The sequence below is a fragment of the Amphiprion ocellaris genome, chromosome 23 (genome assembly GCF_022539595.1).
Source record: "Amphiprion ocellaris isolate individual 3 ecotype Okinawa chromosome 23, ASM2253959v1, whole genome shotgun sequence".
NCBI classification, from domain to species: Eukaryota; Metazoa; Chordata; class Actinopteri; family Pomacentridae; genus Amphiprion; species Amphiprion ocellaris.
Window position 1 is genome coordinate 4,978,037 of NC_072788.1, and position 20,346 is coordinate 4,998,382.

Consider the following 20,346-nt stretch of genomic DNA (forward strand, 5'->3'; position numbering starts at 1 on the left):
CAACTATGACGCCTGACTAGAATCCACTAGAACACCTTTGGGGTATTTTTAATAGAGAGACTGAACAGCCCAACCTTTCCAGCGAAGAGCAGCTAAAAAAAATAGTTTCCAAAGCATGACAGAGCATCTCTTTAGAAATCTGTGCTACACTGACTTGAGAAGGACTTTTAGACATGAAGGTCAGTCAGTCTGGAAAATTTCAAGAACTGTGAAAGTTTCCTCAAGTGCAGTCACAAAAACCATTAAGCGCTGACATCAAACTGTCTCCCATGAGGACCGCCCCAGCAAAATAAGGCCAAGAGTTCCCTCTGCTGCAGAGAATATGTTAATTAGCCTCAGAGATCTGCAATTAAGGGCACCTCAGATTACAGCCCACATCTATTCTTCACAGAGTTCGAGTAGCAGCCAGATCGCACCTGTTCAAAGGAGACTGCATGATTCAGGCCTTTGTAGTCAAACCACTACTGAGAGGAAGAAAACTGCTAGTCAAAGAAGGGGAATATGGTATCTGCATGTGTAGTTCTCACTGTGAAGTATGGAGAAGGAGGTGGTAGACCCAAAACACACCTATATGCTATGCAGTGTATGTAAATTGCAACCAACAAGTGCATTTGTGGGAACTCCTTGGAGAGAGTTATCATGAAGTTGGTTGAATGCCAAGGGTGTACAAAGATGTTACAGCAGCAAGTGGTGCCTACTTTGATGACCCTAAACGTTAAAACCCATAATTCATCGTATGTTATTTCAGAAAAACAATGGACTTGAATCGGTGGGTCCAAACTTGACCGTCACTGTGTCATCTGTTGGAAAAAACCATGCACGTTTATTTCAACCCATCAACACAACCTGACACCCACAAAGCCCCCACAACAATGAAAATCCAGACACATGATCAGGAAGATCATCAAAATCACAGTGGAATTTCGAGTCTCTCATAATTCAGCAGTTCTGCGGTTTGTAGGTTCGTTCAGGTCCCTGCACTTTCCAGCAGCACACATCAGGGGGCACTGTCTACAACGAATACAACCTACAATGCCTTTCGTCTGCTCTTATGTACAGTTTGTGGTTAGGTGCTGCCAGATAAAACTGTCCCAGCATACTTTTAACCCAGCAGTTCTGACTCAGGTGGCATTTGACAGTTGTCGTTAAAAAAGTAGTATTTACAGCAGGTAAGAGACAGCAAAACAATATCAGTAGAGCGTATTAATGTGTAGAATGAACAAAATAATACTTCATATTTGCCAAAAAAAAAAAAAAAGAAGCAGAACTGTGTTGTATATTTTCCCCCTTTGGCACATTGCTCCCCATGTCAGGACAGTAACAGAACCCAACAATACTCAGAACACATAAACAATAACAATGAAAAAAAAAGCAACGAAACCAACAGTCCACAAATAAACAATACATGCATGGTTTAGACACAACTTTAAAAGTCCATTGTCTTGTTTTGAAGGCTGAAAAATTCCAGCAAGTACAGGAAAGTTCCAAAAAAGTGTAGATACAGATACTTTTTGTTGCCTCTGTGGTCTCCAGTGCAAGAATCCAGATGTGTTTCTTGTATGTTTGCTGTGTACATTTGTTATTTTGCATGCTACACACCCCATTCATTTAAGCCTTTTACATTATTTCTGTTTGCTTTCTCCTGTGCGAGCTTTAAATGTTGGTGTTTTACTGACTAATTTAAGATCTGGCCCCTGGAAGACAGCTGAAAATGAGCTATTTGGCTAATACTGGCACATTTACAGTTTTGCCGATCAGTGTGCGTTGTCCCTGAAACATTTACATTTACATCAGTAGTCACATCAAGCAATACAATTTCCATAGAAAAAAAATCACTATTCTACAAACATTTGGAAACTTCTCCAGCTTTCAATGTGTACATACATAGAGATACTCAATACATATGTGCTCCACTTTATATAGTGAGTCTATGTACGTTTTATATGAAAATATGTAGATCGGTGTATTGATTATGAATCTATGTGTATGTGTGTAAATGTATGTAAGTGTGGCTGTGAGGTGAAGCGAGGAAACTGAGACCTTCGAGAACTAGTAGCCTTATGTAGTATGTTGAATTGAAGATCTGCATATTTTTACAAACATACAGATCACAACTTGTTTCGGACATATCAGTAATGGTTTTGCTGTAAGTTTGTATCGGATCCAAATTGTCTCAATTCGTAAAAACAAAAGGACTGGAAGACAAAATGGAGGTATGCATGTTGCAGGTGTGGCTGTAGACATAGAGGCCAGTGGTTTGGATCAGATCCCAAACTGTGTTGTGTAAGAAACCTTAAATACTAATGCAAAATGTCACCCTCAGCAGAGAAGTGCTGCAGTGTACTTTTTTGAATTACCAACTTTCCCACTGCCTTGCTTACTCAATCACTTCCTGATTGCCTACAGTATACATCCCCGAGTGTTTCGGTCCCCTCACGAAGTGTATCAGCTACATTCACCTGCTAGCTACAGCTGGGTAGAGCAACAACCACATGGCAAAAGCTAAGAAAGGAACATTGTCTGTTCTGTAAAATCTGCAATGTTGTCTTTTGGAATCTGGGGGAATACTTAACATACTGCTGAAATCAGGAAGGCCCAACAGACACTTTGCAGTTCACTAGTGTGCACAAAGCTTTGCTCTGTTGAGGTCAATGTAAAAGATGCAGCAGCGAAGTCAACCGTAAACTGATTTTCGGGGCGTGTGTCCACATTTGAGCCACCTCCAAAGCCAGAGCTGGACAGTTTTTATAGTTTCTGTGTGCGACTTTCCTGCCATCAGCTAAACTATCTGGGCCTTGTGGATGACGGAGGCATGTGGACTGACCAGATGGGGGCTTTTCCGGACTAAAGATCTCAGTGTGCCATTAGTCTGATGGTAGCGTGTGCTGTGAGCCTCAGACACCTGAGAGCTGTTGGTCTCGCTGTCCTGGTCGTCGGGATGCTCTTGACTGGCCGGACCGCCCAAGCCCTCGTCCACTTCGTCCTCGTCATCTGTTATTGGCGGGTAGGTGCAGCTCACAGGAGGGTGACTCTGGTGGTTCTTGGTGACGCTTCCTGGTCGCGAACCCCCATCCGAGGGGATGATGGTGCTGCCGTTCAGCTGTCTTACAATCTCGGTGGACTGCACGATAGGGAAGGGTGATGGCGTGAGAGGAGGGTGGAAATGAGTTTCCTGCTGCTGCAAAGACAAAGAGCAGACACACATTAATTGCATCATCATCAGGTAAGAATACAGAGTTTAAGCTGGGTTAAAAGCATTCCACCATTAAGCTAATCAAGCCTTGACATGCCTGCAAACGCACATTCACGCTTACCAAGGATATCGTGCTGTTTCTCACATATGTCTCCACTCTGAGTCGGTTCTCCTCATCTCTATCCAGAGGCCTTTCTCTGCCTCTGCGGGAGTTGTTGTACAGGACTGGTCTGCCCAGGTAGTCGTACGCTCCTGATATTCCACCTCCTCCACGCCCACCTGAGATAGTAGATCGGCTGTCACGGCAGTGGGTCTGCTCCTGTCAGAACAGACAAAAGATACTGGTAAATTTCAGACATGAACAGATCCTGCCTGCTGCTTTCTTCCTTTGCACATTTAATTTAAAGTGAGCTTCATGATAGAGCACCAGTTATTTAATCCTCATGTTGTCTTGCGGGTCAAAATTGACCTGTTTTAAAGTTTGAAAATGTGGGAAAAATTATATATTTTCACAGTGAAACTTCTGATGTCCAGATTTTCAACATTTTTGGGAAATCTTTGAACATTTTTTGGTGGAAAAAAAGAAATGTTAAAAATGTTTCTTAAGAACAGTCACAAAAAATTTGACCAAAATCCAGCGAATTTTGTTGGATTTTGGTTGATTTTTTTGTGAATGTTCTTCAAGAAAATATTACAAGTTTTGCTGATATATATTTAATCACTTTAGATATTTTTAGGATTTTTTTGGAAAATTTTTACTCATTTTTAAGGGAAACTTTTAAGGAATTTTGGGAAGTTTCTTCCTGAAGGTTTTGCAAATTTTCAGAAATTTGGGAATTTTTTTGCTGAATTTTTGGATTTTTTTCAGACAAGGAAACTATATTTTTTGGTGCCTGTACATGAGGACAACAGGAAGGTTAAAACAGGCCAAACAGGACAGTGTTTACTTACAGAAATTACCACAACCCTGTGCATCACTGCTTGAATGTCTAATGATTCAAAATTGTATCATCTTACAGTAAATGCATTACTTCCAAGTCAACCAGGAGAGTATTTGCTTTTATGTAATTATTGAAATTGAGTTTAAAACTAACAGATTTGCAGGACTCACTGTAGAAACTCCCTGCAACAAAAATCAGTCCACCTTTCATTACTGACTGATAATGAAATGAATCCTTGTAGGCACTGAGGATGCCAGTTTTGCACAAATTTCTTGAGAGATGTTCTGCCATTCTTCAGAGACATTCATTACTGGAAGGGCTGTGTTACTCAACATTTCCTATAAAATTTCCCAAAGGTTGGATTCAAGTCAGGCAAAATACTTGGCCAGGTGTTAGTTTTCACTTCAAACACTCATGTGATTCTGGCAGTGTGCTTTTGATTGTTATCATGCTGGAATATTCCTCTTCTGCCAAGCTTCTGCTGGCTAGGAGTCATCTTGCCAGCCAGTATTTTGGTATATGTCAGCCAGCATTAATGGGGCTTATAGCCATAAATGCCATGTCATCAACACCTTTTGCCCCCATGCAGCCCCTTATCATCACATTCCTACCATTGTGCTTCACTGTCAGGACTATGCATTCACCGTGACAGACCTGACCAGGTTCACTCCAAACATATTCCACCCCATCTGAGCCAAACAAATCTATCTCGGTGTCATCAAACAAAAGAGTATCCTCCCAGTATTTAATCTTGCAGTTTTGTTGTACAATCAACACACATGGGTTGTTTCTTTGACACCGCCCATAGAGGTTGAGGTTATACATTCTTTACACTGTTGAAGGTGTAACAGAAACTCCGATTTAGATTGATCAACCCTGTGTGAAGTGTGAGACAGTTGACCATGTGGTTCTCAGTGCACTGTCCACAGTGGGATTTTAGGATGACCGTACCAGCCATGATTAGTGGCACTATGCCTCCAAATTACTGCCCTGTGACTGAATTGTAGTTGGTCTTCCTTCCTTTACCACTGGGGTGTCAAACATGCGGAGTCGTCATTACTTCTAGGTTATTATGCTGTGATTTTACTGGTCACTTGAGATCAAATTGGGCTGAATGTAGCCCCTGAACTAAAGTGAGTTTGACACCCCTGCTTTACCATCTTTAGTAAGTCTTATTTAGTTTCTCTGGCAGTTAGTTTTCATGTACAGCCATGACACAGACATAAAGGTGGACACAGCCCATAAGTTCCCATGCTTCAGGTTGTTTTATAACCACCTTCATGCAATTGGGCTAACTGGAAATCACAAGTGTAGTTAGTGTGTTTCTGTTATCACAGGTTTTCTAACAGTTGTCACAAGTGTATTCACTCTCGTTACACTGAGTTTCTACATTGGGGCCTGTATTTTCAATGTAGTCTTTTTATAGCAGTTGATTTTGATTGACACAAAAAGAAATGTCCGATTGTATTTTTTTAAAAAATACTGCAACTACTGAGAGGTAAAACAATTCTGAATCTTGAAATTTAAAGGTTTTTGTGCAAGGATGTATGCACTTCTGCAGTATATTGTATAATTATGCATAAATAAACTTGTTTTAAAGCAATAGCTTGACATTTGCATTTTGGGAAATATGCTGACAGAAGAGAAGATTAGTACCAGAGAGAGGAATCAAGAAGAAATTTGAAGAAAAAACAAATCCAGAAGCTAAGCAGCAAAAGCAAATAGGGCATAAAGGTATCGCAAACGTCCTCAGTAATATAATGTGCTAATATTGCTGTTAATATCTGAGATGCACTACATTAAAATTTGAAATGTTGAATCTCAGAACTTAGCCGTCTGGCATCTGGATAGTAAAGCCTCAGTCCCAGGCCCTGGCCCTGCATGCAGATTTACATAGATACGTAGACTGACCCCGAGGGAAGACAGACTGGTCCTTAGGGTGCCTTCCACCCTCAGAGGGATGTTTTCTTCTGTCTGCAATGAAAGGAAACACAGATCAGGATCAGCTGTGCATTGCCAAAAGCCTAAACCTTTAAAAAGTCACTGTGCACTGTGAAAACTTCCAAAACCGCTCTTTAATGACTAGAACTTGAATGGAAGCTGTGCATGAAAGATTGTATAAAGCATATAGGAGCAGCATTCTACTGATTTTGGTGTCAAGACTGACAACCTGAATGCTACAGAAAGACAGTGTGGTGAGTGTGAAAAGAATAATTCAGTAATAGTACCGTTCCTCTGGCATCTGTGCTTAAAGAGTTCACTCTCCTGAAAGAAGCTTGCCTGGAGAGAGTGCTTATTTCCTCCCTGTGAGAAACAAGACATGAAGGGAACAAATGAGAAAATGTTTTAAATCAAGGGTGTCAAACATGTAAATTTGTAAAATTTAAAGAAATTTCTAGCTCATGACAAGCTGTTTTGATCATAAAGTAAAATCCTAGATTGCTCATTTTTCTTTTGTCGTTTTGTGTCTCATTTTTGTAATATTTTGCCTTGTTTTTGTTGTGTGATTTTTGTCTTTTGTCTCATGTTTTTGTCATTTAGTTTTTTTTCTTATTGCTTGTGTTTTGTCCATTTTTTGTCATTTTGCTTCTCATTTTGTGTCTCATTTTTGTAATATTTTGTCTTTTTTTGTCAGTTGTCTCATATTTTTGTCGTTTTGCTTCTCGTTTTTGTCATTTTGTGTTTCCTTTTTGTCTCGCTTGTGTGTTTTTTGTCCTGTTTTTGTCATTTTTTGTTATGCTTTATCCGTTATTTTCTGTTTTTTCTGTTGTTTTGTGTTTTTTGTCTTGCTTGTGTCGTTTATCTCATTTTTTGTCGCTTTGTAACTTTTTTGTCTATTTTTTTCTTTTATTTCATGTCGTTTATCTCATTTTTGTCATTTGTTTCTCGCTTTGTCTCATTTTTGTGATATTTTGTCTTGTTTTCGTCTGAATTTTGTTGCTTTGATCATAAAGTAAAATACTACGTTATGATTTGCTGGTGCGGCCCACTTGAGATCAAATTGGGCTGAATGTGGCGCCTGAACTAAGATGAGTTTGACACCCTTGTTTTAAATGATTACGGATCCGCTCCGCTGTGTGTGCATTGTTTGAGCAGTTTAACTTATAATGTAATTCATATTGTATATTCATTCATATACTCATTGATATTTGTTATTTTACACAGTCATCTACACTTTCTCCTCCTCTAATTCTATTTAACACGCTCTATGTTGTAAGCGTTGGTTGTAATAGGCTTAATAGCCCTGATCTGCTCTGTTCCTCTGTGTTCTTTTAGGCTCAATCTGCCCTGCGGAGATTATTAACCGTTAATCTCATCTTATCTCATCTGAATTAAACATCATGTTATCTCGTACTTCTTCTCAGTCAGCTCCCTCTTCAGCCTCTTGTTCTTGCGTTTGTGGTGGCACGTGACGGTGATGACGATGACGAGCATCAAGATCAGCAGCCCACCGGCCACACCCCCCACGATGATCATCAGCAGGTTCTCCAGGTCTTCTGGCTCTTCACGCGGTTCTGTGGAGGGTGAAACAGGCGGCGTTAGACGGGAATAAACACAGATTCTCACAGCTTACATTAACCCTCCCTTTCTTTTTTTCCACCAAAAAATGTTTAAAGATTTCCAAAAAATGTTGAAAATGTGGACATCAGAAGTTTCACTGTGAAAATATATTTTTTCCCACGTTTTCAAACTTTCAAACGGGTCAGTATTGACCCGCAAGACGACACGAGGGTTAACATGACAAGTCTCAGTCTGTTCTGCTGACTGTTGTCGTCTACCTGCCACAATAATGTCCACCTCCGCCTTCCCTGTTCCCACTTCATTCCTTGCCACGCATTGGTAGGTTCCTCCGTCTGACAAGTTTAGAGGTCGCCCAAAGATTAGTGTTCCATTAGGGTGGATGATAGCATCATTTGGCAACTCTCCATCCATTCTGAAGGCAGAACAAACACAAAATAAAGTCACATTACAGTGCATTTAACGAGGCTTCTTCAGCTTTATTATGTTGTTTAAGTAATACATGCTTTTCCAGAATGTGTCAGAGGGAATTTGTGCCAGATTTCAAAGAGTAACTCAGAGGGACGTGACAAATGATGGCATGTTTCCCGTAGACATGACATTCAAAGGCCCTTTCCCCTCTCTGTTAAAATATTTAAAGTGTCCTCCCTTTGGCAAAATGAAAAAAGTGCACCAGGAAATTATATACAGTTTCTGATGACGCTAAAGATTCTGTAGGTGGAGCTGGTGACTGTTCATGCTAGTGCTTTACCACTGCATTTTAAATGCTTTCCTTATTTGTTTAGAAGACAGTCAGACATTAAAAAAAAAAAAAATTGCATTTGTTCTGTTAACCCTCCTGTTGTCTTCATTTATGGGCACCAAAAAATATAGTTTCCTCATCTGAAAAAAATCCCCAAAATTCAGCAAAAAAAATTCCCCAAGTTTATGAAAATTTGCAAAACCATCAGGAAGAAAATTCCAATAAAAAAAAAATTAAAAGTTTCCCTTAAGAGTCTAATTTTTTTTTTTTTTAAATTTAAATCCCCAAATTTGGCAAGAAAATTGTTCAAAAAAAAAAAATCTTAAAAATATCTAAAGTGATTACATATATATCAGCAAAACTTCTAATGTTTTCTTTAAGAGCATTCACATAAAAATCAACCAAAATCCAGCGAACTTCGCTGGATCTTGGTTGATTTTTTGTGAATGCTCTTAAGAAACATTTTTTTTCCAGGAAAAAATGTTCAAAAAGTTCCCAAAAATGCTGAAAATGTGGTCATGAGAAGTTTCACTGTGAAAATACATTTTTAAAATCACATTTTCTAACTTTAAAACGGGTCAGTTTGACCCGCAGGACGACACAAGGGTTAAAATGTGTCTAATCAATTAAAATTTTTTAATTCTGTCACATTTCATTTGTTGTTTGTGCAACCATGCTGCAGTTCCTGGTTGTATGACTCAAAGGAAATGTTTCAGCATCACTGTCATGGGTGTTGCCCAAGTGTTGTTGTTTTGAACATATTTGGTTTAATCCCTTCGAATCGACCCAGAACGTAACGCATGGTGTGAACCGCCCATATTTCCCCAGAATACATGTCCATCTTCACAGGAACATGCGCTTCCTGAGTTTCTGTTATTATTATTCACCGGCAGGAAAGAGGAACTGTGACTTTTTGCATATGCAGGAAACACTTCTCCATGATAACATCTTTACACAAATCCACACGCTCTGCTTCAACTTCCTCCACTCGGCGGCCTCTGGCTCACCACGGCGCCTCCGCCTACCTGGTCCCACTAGTTCACCTCTCTCTCCCTGCTGCTCATCCCTTTCTCTTTTACTCCTCACCCCCCTCTTCCTCCCTCCCTCGTGTGAAACCAACTCATCTGTCTGCTTTCGGCACAAGCTGCAACATGACGCTGTGACACCTATTACTTCACCTGCCGCCATTTACTGACAAAGCCAACAGGTTCGCCCGCTGCCGTGGCAGCCGCAAGCTTGTGTTTGTCCGTGTGAAAAGCGTGCACGAGTAAGGAGAGGTTGGATGTGGCTACTAGATTTTTGGTTATCCGTGAGTGTGTGTACACATTCTCATTCACAAGTGTGACTAATGACAAGTAATCCATACATCATCACTTGGCAACAACAACTCAAGTGAAACTAAACCTCCCAAAATATTGACTTTAGATGCTCGTATATACTCTCTCTGTGTGCATTTTTCCCTCCGCAGCCCAGTTTCACTTCTCCGAATTCAGTGGAAGCCAGAATCTTCCAGCTGCTTTTCATGGCTTGCATTTATTCTCACCAAACTCCACACCACACCTTGAGAATACATTAACGCACCAGTGGAAATGGCTGAAAGAAATGACACTGGGTGACTCAAGCAAAAAACGTCAGGCATCTGAGTCAAACCCTGGTTGGGGGTTTAAAGCTGGGAAGCGATGTCCCAATTTCTAAATGACACGCGTAGCATTTGAATCTGTCAGTTTCCACTGAGGCAGTAGAACGGGGAGGAGGCCAATGCCAGGGCTTGTTTGGTTTAGTCATGTGGAAAGAGTCAAGATCCTCCTCTGTTCCACTGGTTATTCAGTCAAGAGTGTGTGTACTAAAAAGCAACAAACATTGAATATTTTGCTCAAAAAATGTAGCATGTAAGACTTCTAATTGAAATACATGTGACAGACTTATTTAAAGTGCACTTTGGGTTTGGGGGTTTCTTGTAAACAACAAAACATCTTAAATTGTGTGATTTTTTTCCCTGATTAAACTCTATTTTTGAGCATACTTGTCTACAGTTTACCTCAACACAGACATAACATTGTTCTATAGCTATAGGTTCAAACACTCCATACTGTACCTTTAACTTCACATTGATTGAGCAGCTTAAATGCACAGTATTGAAGCAAGCTGTGGTCATATAAGTCAGTTAATTCTCCATAATTTGTGTTAGTAATTAGACTTCCTGCTAGTCTGTCGTTATTGTCAACAATCCACATGAGAAGACCAAAAATTGGTTTCCTTTACATATAGGGGAGACTAAACAAGGACAAGCACATGGCACAACACTCTTCAACACTCTTTTAAAGACAGCAATGTTTACACTTTGGGGTCCACAACGACACTTACCAAGAACTTATAATGCAGTCCTGAGGTTCCTCCCCAGACAGTTTCGCCACCATTTCAACTTTGAGTCACCTCTGACTTGGTAGTTTCACAATAACTCACACCTTGATTCATGTGAGTCTAATTGGCTAATGGCCAATTAACATCCCGGTCTGAGGGTGACAATATATTTCTAGAACTCCATATCGGTCAAGTTGGACGACAAAGCCTCTTGGATGAGAGATTAAATGTCTTTAAGAAGCAAAACTAGAGATCCAGTTGCTAAGAAGTACTAGTAAGAAGTATTACATTTGTGCATCCAAAGCCTGATATATACTTTGCTAGGAAAGTTCATCACCCCTTAAAATTGTAATCGTCATCCAAATAAGTTCAATACTTTGCAATATTTCTTACAGATTGCACTAGATATGATATGATAGGTGCATGTGGTGATGTAATATGGCATCAGCTGCTACTTTCAGCTATAAGCACGCTCTACAGGAGTTGGATTCCTCATCATTTAGCTTGGAAAAAGCCATAAATGTTATGTGCGTTTACCAAACTGCACCTGTCAAATATTAATTAGGGTTGCCTTAATTACTGATTGATTGATTTCTATTTGTGATGCTCATCATTAATGAGAGAAAGGGTCAGAAATATAATATTACCAGGTGAATAATCCAACATACACTGTCCAAACTAATGCGCAGCTGAAAGTAGTCTCCAAAAAATACACTGTTTAGTCTTGTTTGAATGACATTTGCTAAAAACTGCCCTGCCTGTGACTTCTACTGAAGATTTAAAACGACAGCTTAACCTCAGGATTATACATTTTGAAGTGTGTGGCAACTAAAGATGACTTTGAATTAAATGCCTCTTTAAAATGATGATTTAAAGCACACAGATCAAAAACCACAGAGTATGTAAGAGACAGCATACTAAAAGTAACCGTATTTGCAGCTTTGGCCCTTAAAGATGGCCTGAGTTTAACCTCACTAAACATCCACGTTAAACCTATAAAATCACAGAACAAGTAATTGGCATAATGACTGTGGAAGTTCCGAGAAAAGCAACATTGACCAGACGCATCAGACAGTTAGTCATGCGAGAACCAGACAGTTAGAGAAGGAGGTGGGTCCTACCGTACCTGATCCATGTGAAACTGTGTGGTTTAGGGTTTCCTCCACTCACGCACCTCAGGGCAGCATTCTTCATGCCCACGAACCAGTCCTTGTTGAAGCCAGACACCTCTGCATGTGGAGAGACTGGGAGGAGGAACAATAATGTACCAGCTTTAATAGCCAAGTAAAAGGAGAAAATAGGAAGCCTAGTGCATTTTCTGCCTTTTAATGTTGAAATTAAAGATGGTTTGAAGTCATTAAAACACAGGTGAATGTGTACAAATTCTACCAGTGTCCCTCCATCCTTTTGATTTTCACATTTACTGTAATTCTGATGAATACTCACAGTGCACCACCAGGTTGTTTCTGATTCTACGGGGCGTCGGGAACGCCGGATGCCACACCAGACAGTCCAGCTTCTTGCCGTTCATGTTCCTCAGGGGGTGCAGGGAGTAGTGCGAGGTGACCACCCCGTTGTTGAGGGAGCGATTGAGGGACTGGCCGTTCAGGTCGGTGTCCCAGGTCAACCGGGGAGGAGGTAGGGCGATGGCGCGACAGGTAGCGGCCTGCCGGTAGGACTGGCCCTCCACCAGAATCACAGGGTCCAGGGAGGAAATGGGAACGGCTGGAGGGGAGATTATTAGAACGTTTGATCAGAGTTAAAACAATAATAGCTCAACACGCTGAGCAGTTAATGTTGAAAGCTCAAAATAACGTTTTGCCACAAAATATGCAGAAATTGTTTAGGGATGGAGAACAGGGATATCAATCAAGAGGAAAATACAACTTCAAAATTAACAAATTCCGTACAAACAAAAAGATTCAAGCAATGTCCAAACTTGCAGCAGTTTAAAACAAAATATTAAGATAATGTTTTCACCGGATACAAGGATGAAGTGGAGGTGTGGCAGTCACTGTGTGTGCTCAGGTTGTTGTTATTAATTTAATGATTTGTTTTCTATTTTCATTTATGCATATTATTAGTTGGGTCTTTTCTTTCTGTTGCGTTTTGCTATTGTTAGGTCCTTTTGCATAAATATAGATGGACAAATTGGTATATATTTATTATAAATCATGTTCACTATTATTATTGCTCTTATTCTTGTGATTATTATTGTTGTTTATAAATAGCAGTATTTTGAAGAAGCAGGGAGAATATATTTATAGTCATTTGTGTAAGGAGAAGGGGTGAGATATGATGAGTTTCGACTTCATTCCTTTTTGAGAAACTCATTCATTGTTTTTTGTTGCTGGTTTCTCTGTTCTTTTTAAAATGCTCTAAATAAACTGTCAAAAATCAAATATAAAATCAAATCACACACAGGCCTTAAGAGATGTTTAAAGGCTAAGCTGGGTGAGAAACATGGTGTCACAAAGCTTATTTTCTACCTGCTTTTCAGTGTCTGACCTCCTTCAATTTGACTGCTCATTTTAAATGTTGAATACTGATTGGACTGACCATGTGTAAAATCTGGGGTCATAGGTAACACCAGTTTTTGAGCTAAAAACTCTTCATATTTCTTTTTACCAAATTTGCACCATCATGTAATGGCTTTGTGTTATTCCATCAAAGCAAGATCATACCAGTGGAGACCATATGTACATATCAATATGTCTTAAGGTGTGGCACTTCAAACTTTTTTTTTGACAGATTGGTAAGAAGAAAGCGATGCAAAAACTGGCATGACCACACCCCTCTTTAAGAATTTTTTACTCAGAATGTGTGACCAAACATTTTCCATGTCCTGCTTAGTAACATACGTACACAGAAGCAAAAATCAGATAAACATGGGATGATCAGGTGTGAACTTTTTAAAAATTTGGTGAATTGAGGCACAATGACCTTAATAAAGTCCCTTAAAGGTTAAATGGCTTAGATGTAACTCTATATTGTTGCTTCCTATAGAATGCTCGGATGTGAGTAATTCAGTCATAAATGCTGATTCTGAAGAAGAGCATTGATGCAGAAAGTCTAACACAGTTGGTTGATCCAGTTGGTTCCTTAAATTTGGTAAATATGAAACTCTAGTTGTCTGAATCTCTGTTTTTGAGTCCATCATCGTACAGTTTGAAGGCGGAATGACATGATATGTCTTCTAGAATATAAAAAAACACCATATGGACTTGTTAACAACTTGATTTTTAGGAGAAATAATTCAAAATTAACATAATTATCAAGTAGTATATGCACTATAGTATGCTGTTAAAATTGAACTGGTAAATAGCCATCAAACCTGTAATCAGCATTAATGCAGCCATGATTAAAGTGCCAATAAGGACAGATATTTTCATCCGACAAGAATTAGTCTTTGCCAGTTTTTATCATGTGTTTTTCTACCTTGTTAAGCCTCCACAATTTCAAAACATACAATTCAATCCGGAGCCTTTAGAAAATTGCAGTGCAATCTGATCTGGACAGATTAATAACAACATGTTCCATCATTTAAACAATGAAATGAATGAAGCGATGAAAACACGTATACTTTAATTTAAAAATGACTTGCTTGATCCAACAATCTTGGACCCCTTTGCTAATTTTTGAAGATATAACCATATAGGCCTTGTATTTGAATACTTAACCTATTTAAAAGTACATGTCGAGATGAAAACTAGTGTTGTGGGATGATTATGATGAAAAAATATCAAAACATGTTTCTACAAAGCTATAGGGAGAGACTCACTCCACACGGTGAGCGACATTTCTCTGTCAAAGCTTCCAGTGGGAAAGGTGTTGACGTGGCAGATGTATTTCCCGCCATCGGAGACCTCTGTGCTCATGATGACCAGCGACGAATCAAGGGTGGGTTCGCTGCTTTGAAAGCGAACACGTTGTGACCACGTTCCAAACGCTGCAGACAGAAGAGGCAGAAACACAGAGAGAGAAAGATGGCAAAGGAAGAGTTAAAAGAGCACGTGAGGAAGGATGTGACTCGAAAAATTAAGTCCAGCGAGCTCAAAGCAGACCTCAGGGTTTCCTTTGTCACTTTGAGTTCCATGCACATGCCTGCACCCTTGCCTTAAATTAAATCACATTCTGGGCATTCAGCTCGCAGTGCTATCCAGTATGCAAAACACTAGAATAAGCTTCAATTCCCAAATCCCCTCAAATCACAAGAAACCAAATATAAACAGCGCATCACAGTCTTGGCATCCTTGGAATATTCCTATGAGATCACAGCAAAACTGTCAGTGTCTCTAACAGTCCAGTTCATTAAACACTTTCAGATGGTTGTGACTTCTTGCCTCAGAGCTCTATAAGCACTCTGAGTGGAGAAACAAAGCCTCCAAACAGCACTTGTCAACTGGAACTGACAAATCAACTTGCAATACCAACAGAAAACTTGCTGGGTGCAATGAGCATGCAAGAGTGAGTGATGATAAAGAAAACATTTCTCACGGGAGGAAAGCGGAAGTAATTAAATGTGAAGACATTCTTGAAGGGACATTCATAGAAGAGAATGTAAAGAGATCACGACTTGGTAAAGCCAGACCACAGTGCCAACCTACCTGTATATCCGTCTAAATGGTGCGCAAGGATGATCTGTTCTCGGGTGGTGTCTGGGTTCTCCTTATACCAGGTGACCTGCACCACCACGTTGGGTTTACTGGGCTGGTAGACACACGGCAGGATGGTCTCTTTCTCCGCCAAGGAGCGGAAAGCCTCATTTGGAGAGGGCTGCACAAACTTTCCATGTATCACTAAAAGAGAAAGATGCATGAAGACTTTTGCGGACACTCGACACACTAAACGAAACACTAAAAGTTAGTTAAAATCCATCCAGCAGCACCACTAAAGCTCACAAATTCCAATGTTATATATTATCTGTGCAAAGAAGTCGTTTTTTTTATGGGAAATGTTTTGGCACATGTTTCCACTCTTAATCTTAATAGATCTTAATAGATCTACAGTCAGATCATTTCCCAATGTGCTTACATACAGGAGAAGGGCAGATGCTGTTAGCAGCATCATCCATGTGAATCCTAAGCATTTGGAAGACACAAAAGCTTCCGCACACCTTGTTTTTGTTGATTTTACTTGTGCTTGAAACACCCCTCTGACTCACTTGTTAATTCCGAATATGATTCAGATGAGCGTCAACCCCATATGGTGGTTCCAGCATGTTAAGGTCAACAACAGCATCTCTGAACCCAACTCAATCAGTACAGATGCCCTTCGGGTTCTGTAAGCCCTCATGTGGTTCTTACTTTGTCTTCAGTGCTCCCAATAATCAAGATTGTTCCTTTCAGTATCTTGGTGTCCATACTGACAACATGTTTACCTTAATTTGTGCAAGGTTCCACTTTGTAAGCAAGCTCAGAGTGAATGGGCTTCACCATTAGCATATGAATCTGTTCCACCAAGCCGTCTTGGAGAGCCTCACCAGATACAGGATATAGGTATGGTATGATAACCTCTTAGTAGAGATCAAATCTAAGCTTTCATATCTTGTTCAGACCACAATGAAGGTCACAGGGAAGGCAAACCAGTCCCTTCACTGCTAAGAGTGAGCGCTGGTAGATCATATAGAGAACCCAAGTGCTCATTCAATCATTCTACAAATTCCATTGTGCCTTTTTCTTTTGTCATGTTAATAAGGTCACAGTAAGAGCCGTGGAGGCCATGGTCCCCATGGGAGCTTGTTAGGATGAATGGGTTGTGCAATGTTTTTTTTTAAGTTGTGCTTAAGTTTTAAATCACAGCAGTGAAAAGTATGTATAAATGAATACTGGTGTGTGGTCACATGTTGGTGTCGTATCATATGCTAAGCTAGGCTAATGAGCTCCTGGATTTGCTGATCTTCTCATTTAACTGTCTGCAAGAAATAAGCATATTTACCAAAGAGCCAAACTATTCCTTTAATCTAGTGCTTCTCAATGTTTGCTAAAGCTAATTTGACTTTTGAAGACATTTGAAGTCCAAAAGAGAAATCAGATGAAAACAGGATAAAACAGATCAAAATTCAATGTTTGAACGAAGCACAGAATGGCTTTAAAGACACACAGGGAAGACAGAAATGAAGGAGGAGAGAGAAAACAGGCCGACTATCAGAGGAGCTGAGTACGAGTAAAGATATGTCGCTTAACTAGTTGCCCGAGATAAGCTTTCAAAGCAAACTTACCTCGGCGTCTGGACCAAGCAGACATACAAAGGGGCCCCAGAAAACATAAATAGGGCCTACACAGTGGACTATATTGTGTGTCTCACAGTGTCACGTTTCAGCACTATAGTATAAACCACAAACACCCAATGCCTGCATGAGACTCTCATTTGTTTTTTCTCTTTTTCTTACTATTCCTTGCCTCTGTTTTTCAACTAGCAGATAAAATTTGCTACCATGTTTGATGTACATGATAACAATGTGTCACTAATCTTCTACTGTCCTCCAGCAATCCCATCAGGCACACACACACCTACAAAACATACAGGTGCCTGTTGTTGTTGCCTTTAAAGGTTAAATTGAATTTAAAAGCTTGTTTGCACCTGTCGGAGTGTATTGTTTGCGTAGGACACCTATCATTACAGTCCCGCTCTTGGCATCGAGCTCATGTTGTCGGTGACTGATTTACTTTTAGAGTGTGACGCTTCTGGACGGTGATGACCCTGTTAAAACTGATGACAACAGCTTGCATGCAAAATGTTTTCCAGCGAATGGATTATTTCCAAACACTAGTCATATATCCGCTCACAGCATTACGGGCCACATGTGTATAAGAGGAAAAACATGACAGAGGCCTTATTTCATCAGATAAGTTTGGATCAGGCCAGTCAAAAGCAGTTCTAGCTTGTTTTTACTGATAGCCAACAGTGTGTGTCTTCACAGCTAAACATTTTCAGTTTCACTCTTGTGTGATGAACATCCAGTTTGGACCTGTTAAAATGTAGATTTGCAGATATGTGAAAGTCAATTTTTATGTGCAGGATTAAAGGCAGTGGTTTGCCAAGATCAGAATATGGTTTAGCACACTTAATATTTACCATGTTCACCATCATTGTTTAGCATGTTTGCTAATTAGCTCTGAACACGTAGTCCAGCTGAGGCTGATAATATCATGAAAATTCTGATCCAACGATGACACAATTATGGAACATTAACCCTCAAATTTTGCTGGATTTTGGTAGATTTTTTTGTTTATGTTCTTAAAGAACATATTATAAGTTTTATGGAATCTCTTTAGATATTTTTAGGATTTTTTTGGAAGATTTTTACTCATTTTTTGAAAATATTTACAAGAAGTTTCTTGCCAAATTTGGGGGATTTTTTTAAAATAAAACTTTTAAGGGAAACTTTAAAATTTTTAAATTATTGGAATTTTCTTCCTGAAGGTTTAGAAAATTATCAGAAATTTGGGGATTTTTTTCCTGAATTTTTGGATTTTTTTCAGACAAGGAAACAATATTTTTTGGTGGCCATAAATGAGGAGGGTTAAGCAATCATCGGTGCTACTACCATTCATCCTGAGGTTAGCATGAATGCCTGAGCTAAATTTCTGGCACTCAAAACCTCAAATATTAACCTCAAGGTGGCAGAGGTTCATCCTCCTTGGACCATCAATGTCCACTATCCAGAGTTTGATGGAAGATTTCAGTCAGGACAAGTGTTGGAAAGACCAACTAGCATGTCATCTCAAGCTACCATCAGTACAGCTATTGAGCTAGCATGGCTAGTAAAACAAAGAAAGTCAAGCCAGGATGATAAATCAAGCATCCTAACACCGCAATTTTCCTCGGCAATATGGTGTAATACATTTTTATCTAATATCAGGCAAACAATCAGTGTTTCGTGTGGGAACAAGCCAGAAAGCGATAGTTGCCGTTGATTCACGCTGACTTCATTGGAAATATCACTAAATCTTGTGGAACAGCCACCCGGAATGATAATAGTTAGCTTTAATTGTGACCTTTCTTTAAGTTGGCAGCTTTTGATTGTTTGGAATCTCATACAGGTGTTGATTCAATGCCTGATGTGGGAGAATCTGTTCAGATATGTCAGCGGGTAGGATGTGATTCATACGTTTACCATCAGTCCTGATGAGTGTGCTGAGGAGACAGGTGTGTTTTTTCCATATTTGTGTGTGTGTGTGTGTGTGTGTGTGTGTTTGTCATGAGGTTTAAGCCGACTGTGGAATCTGCCTGCGCTGCATTATTGGAATAACACTGTGAGCCTGTCCTGATGAAAGGTTTTTATATGCCACTGTCTTATCTGTCATTGTGACACATCATGGAAGTATTTTTATTACTTAACTATATTCAGCTGATAAACTGCGTAATGCATAATAACACTGTGTGGTTTGTTATGCGATATAACAGTAGAGTATTAAGACCTCTTGCAGAATCTCTTGTACATATTTAAGCTTAAGCAACACACGCACACTAGGAGGGTCCGAGTAGTTCCTATGAATCAGACAGGAGGAGGGGAATGGATCAGCAGCAACCAGTTTTTCCTGAAATTTCAGACAGTGCTGCGAGTGTTTTCCAACAGCTCGAGCTGAGTCTGCTCTTGACAAAAGCTGGCCAAGTGCAAAACAGCTTCTGCATGAGGTACTGTGAGACAACTGAAAACCAAAAGTTATATGTTATCACGACATGACAAACATCTATTTTCATTTGTAATGTCTCTCCAAACCACACTCATTCAATGGCATCATAGGTAGGACTACTATAGTACTGGAAGATCATAGAAATGCATGAAACCACCTTGAATAAAACCACTATGACAAGATCAAATGAAGATGTGCAGAAAAATCCCAGATACAATGTAAAGTCTCACAAGAATGTTTTGCTTTTTCTTTTCTTTTTCAAACAGTTTGTATTGTCTTACCAAAGATCCTGAGGACACAGAGACACAGAGAGAGTCTGCTCAGCAGAGATGTCATTCTCCCCCCTTGGAGTTACTGTTAACTGTGCACAACTTGGGAGAATTTCAGCGCTGGAAAAAAGCTCATCAGTCCAGGTAATATGATCCTAAATGACAGGCAGGCATGAAGCGCTGAGGCGCACTCATGCCTCGTGCTGCTGGATCATCCTTGGTGATGTTTTTTTGAGAGTCAAATCCTTCCCAAAGTCCCGTCCAAGGCACAAAAAAATAAAAAAGTAAATATATATATATATATATATATATATATATATATATATATATATATATAGAGAGAGAGAGAGAGAGAGAGAGAGAAAGAGAGAAATTGAAGCTGTGTAAGTCAGGCCTTGTAAGAAAATGTGTAAATCCTGTCAGTTTGGTTGAGTTGTTAAGCCCATGCCATCATGTTTGCCTTTTGGTAAAAAGAAGGCGCAGCTTTACCTGTTTGGGATACACCTGTTTGTGCTACTGCCTCCCTCCCTCCCTCCCTCCCTCCTCCTTTACTTCCTTCCTCCCTCCTTCTATCTCTCTCTCACACACACTCACACCTAGAGACTCACAGCCCACAAACACACACACACACACACTTGTACCAAAAGTCACCTTTCCGGTTTGGTTGAGGCAACATGACAGT

General features: G+C 39.8%; 1 protein-coding gene across 1 annotated transcript; it reads right to left on the reverse strand.

Annotated features, from left to right (window-relative positions):
* Window positions 1-799: 799 nt before the first annotated feature.
* nectin4a (nectin cell adhesion molecule 4a) lies at window positions 800-19,938 on the reverse strand. The gene is made up of 11 exons (XM_023261138.3): window positions 19,677-19,938; window positions 15,364-15,555; window positions 14,538-14,705; window positions 12,203-12,481; window positions 11,883-12,000; window positions 7,914-8,068; window positions 7,490-7,649; window positions 6,363-6,438; window positions 6,046-6,108; window positions 3,315-3,512; window positions 800-3,178 (listed from the first exon to the last, which is right to left on the reverse strand). The coding sequence occupies exons 1-11, from the start codon at window positions 19,729-19,731 to the stop codon at window positions 2,780-2,782; spliced, it is 1,863 nt and encodes a 620-aa protein (XP_023116906.2). The 5' UTR covers window positions 19,732-19,938; the 3' UTR covers window positions 800-2,779.
* Window positions 19,939-20,346: the final 408 nt, after the last annotated feature.

Coding starts and splice junctions, on each gene's coding strand:
- nectin4a (XM_023261138.3), bottom strand. CDS start 19,731: ATGACATCTCTGCTGAGCAGACTCTCTCTGTGTCTCTGTGTCCTCAGG. Junction 15,556..19,676: donor CTGTGTCCTCAGGATCTTTG/GTAAGACAATAC, acceptor TTTCTCTTTTAG/TGATACATGGAAAGTTTGTG. Junction 7,650..7,913: donor GGTGGACATTATTGTGGCAG/GTAGACGACAAC, acceptor CACCCTCCACAG/AACCGCGTGAAGAGCCAGAA.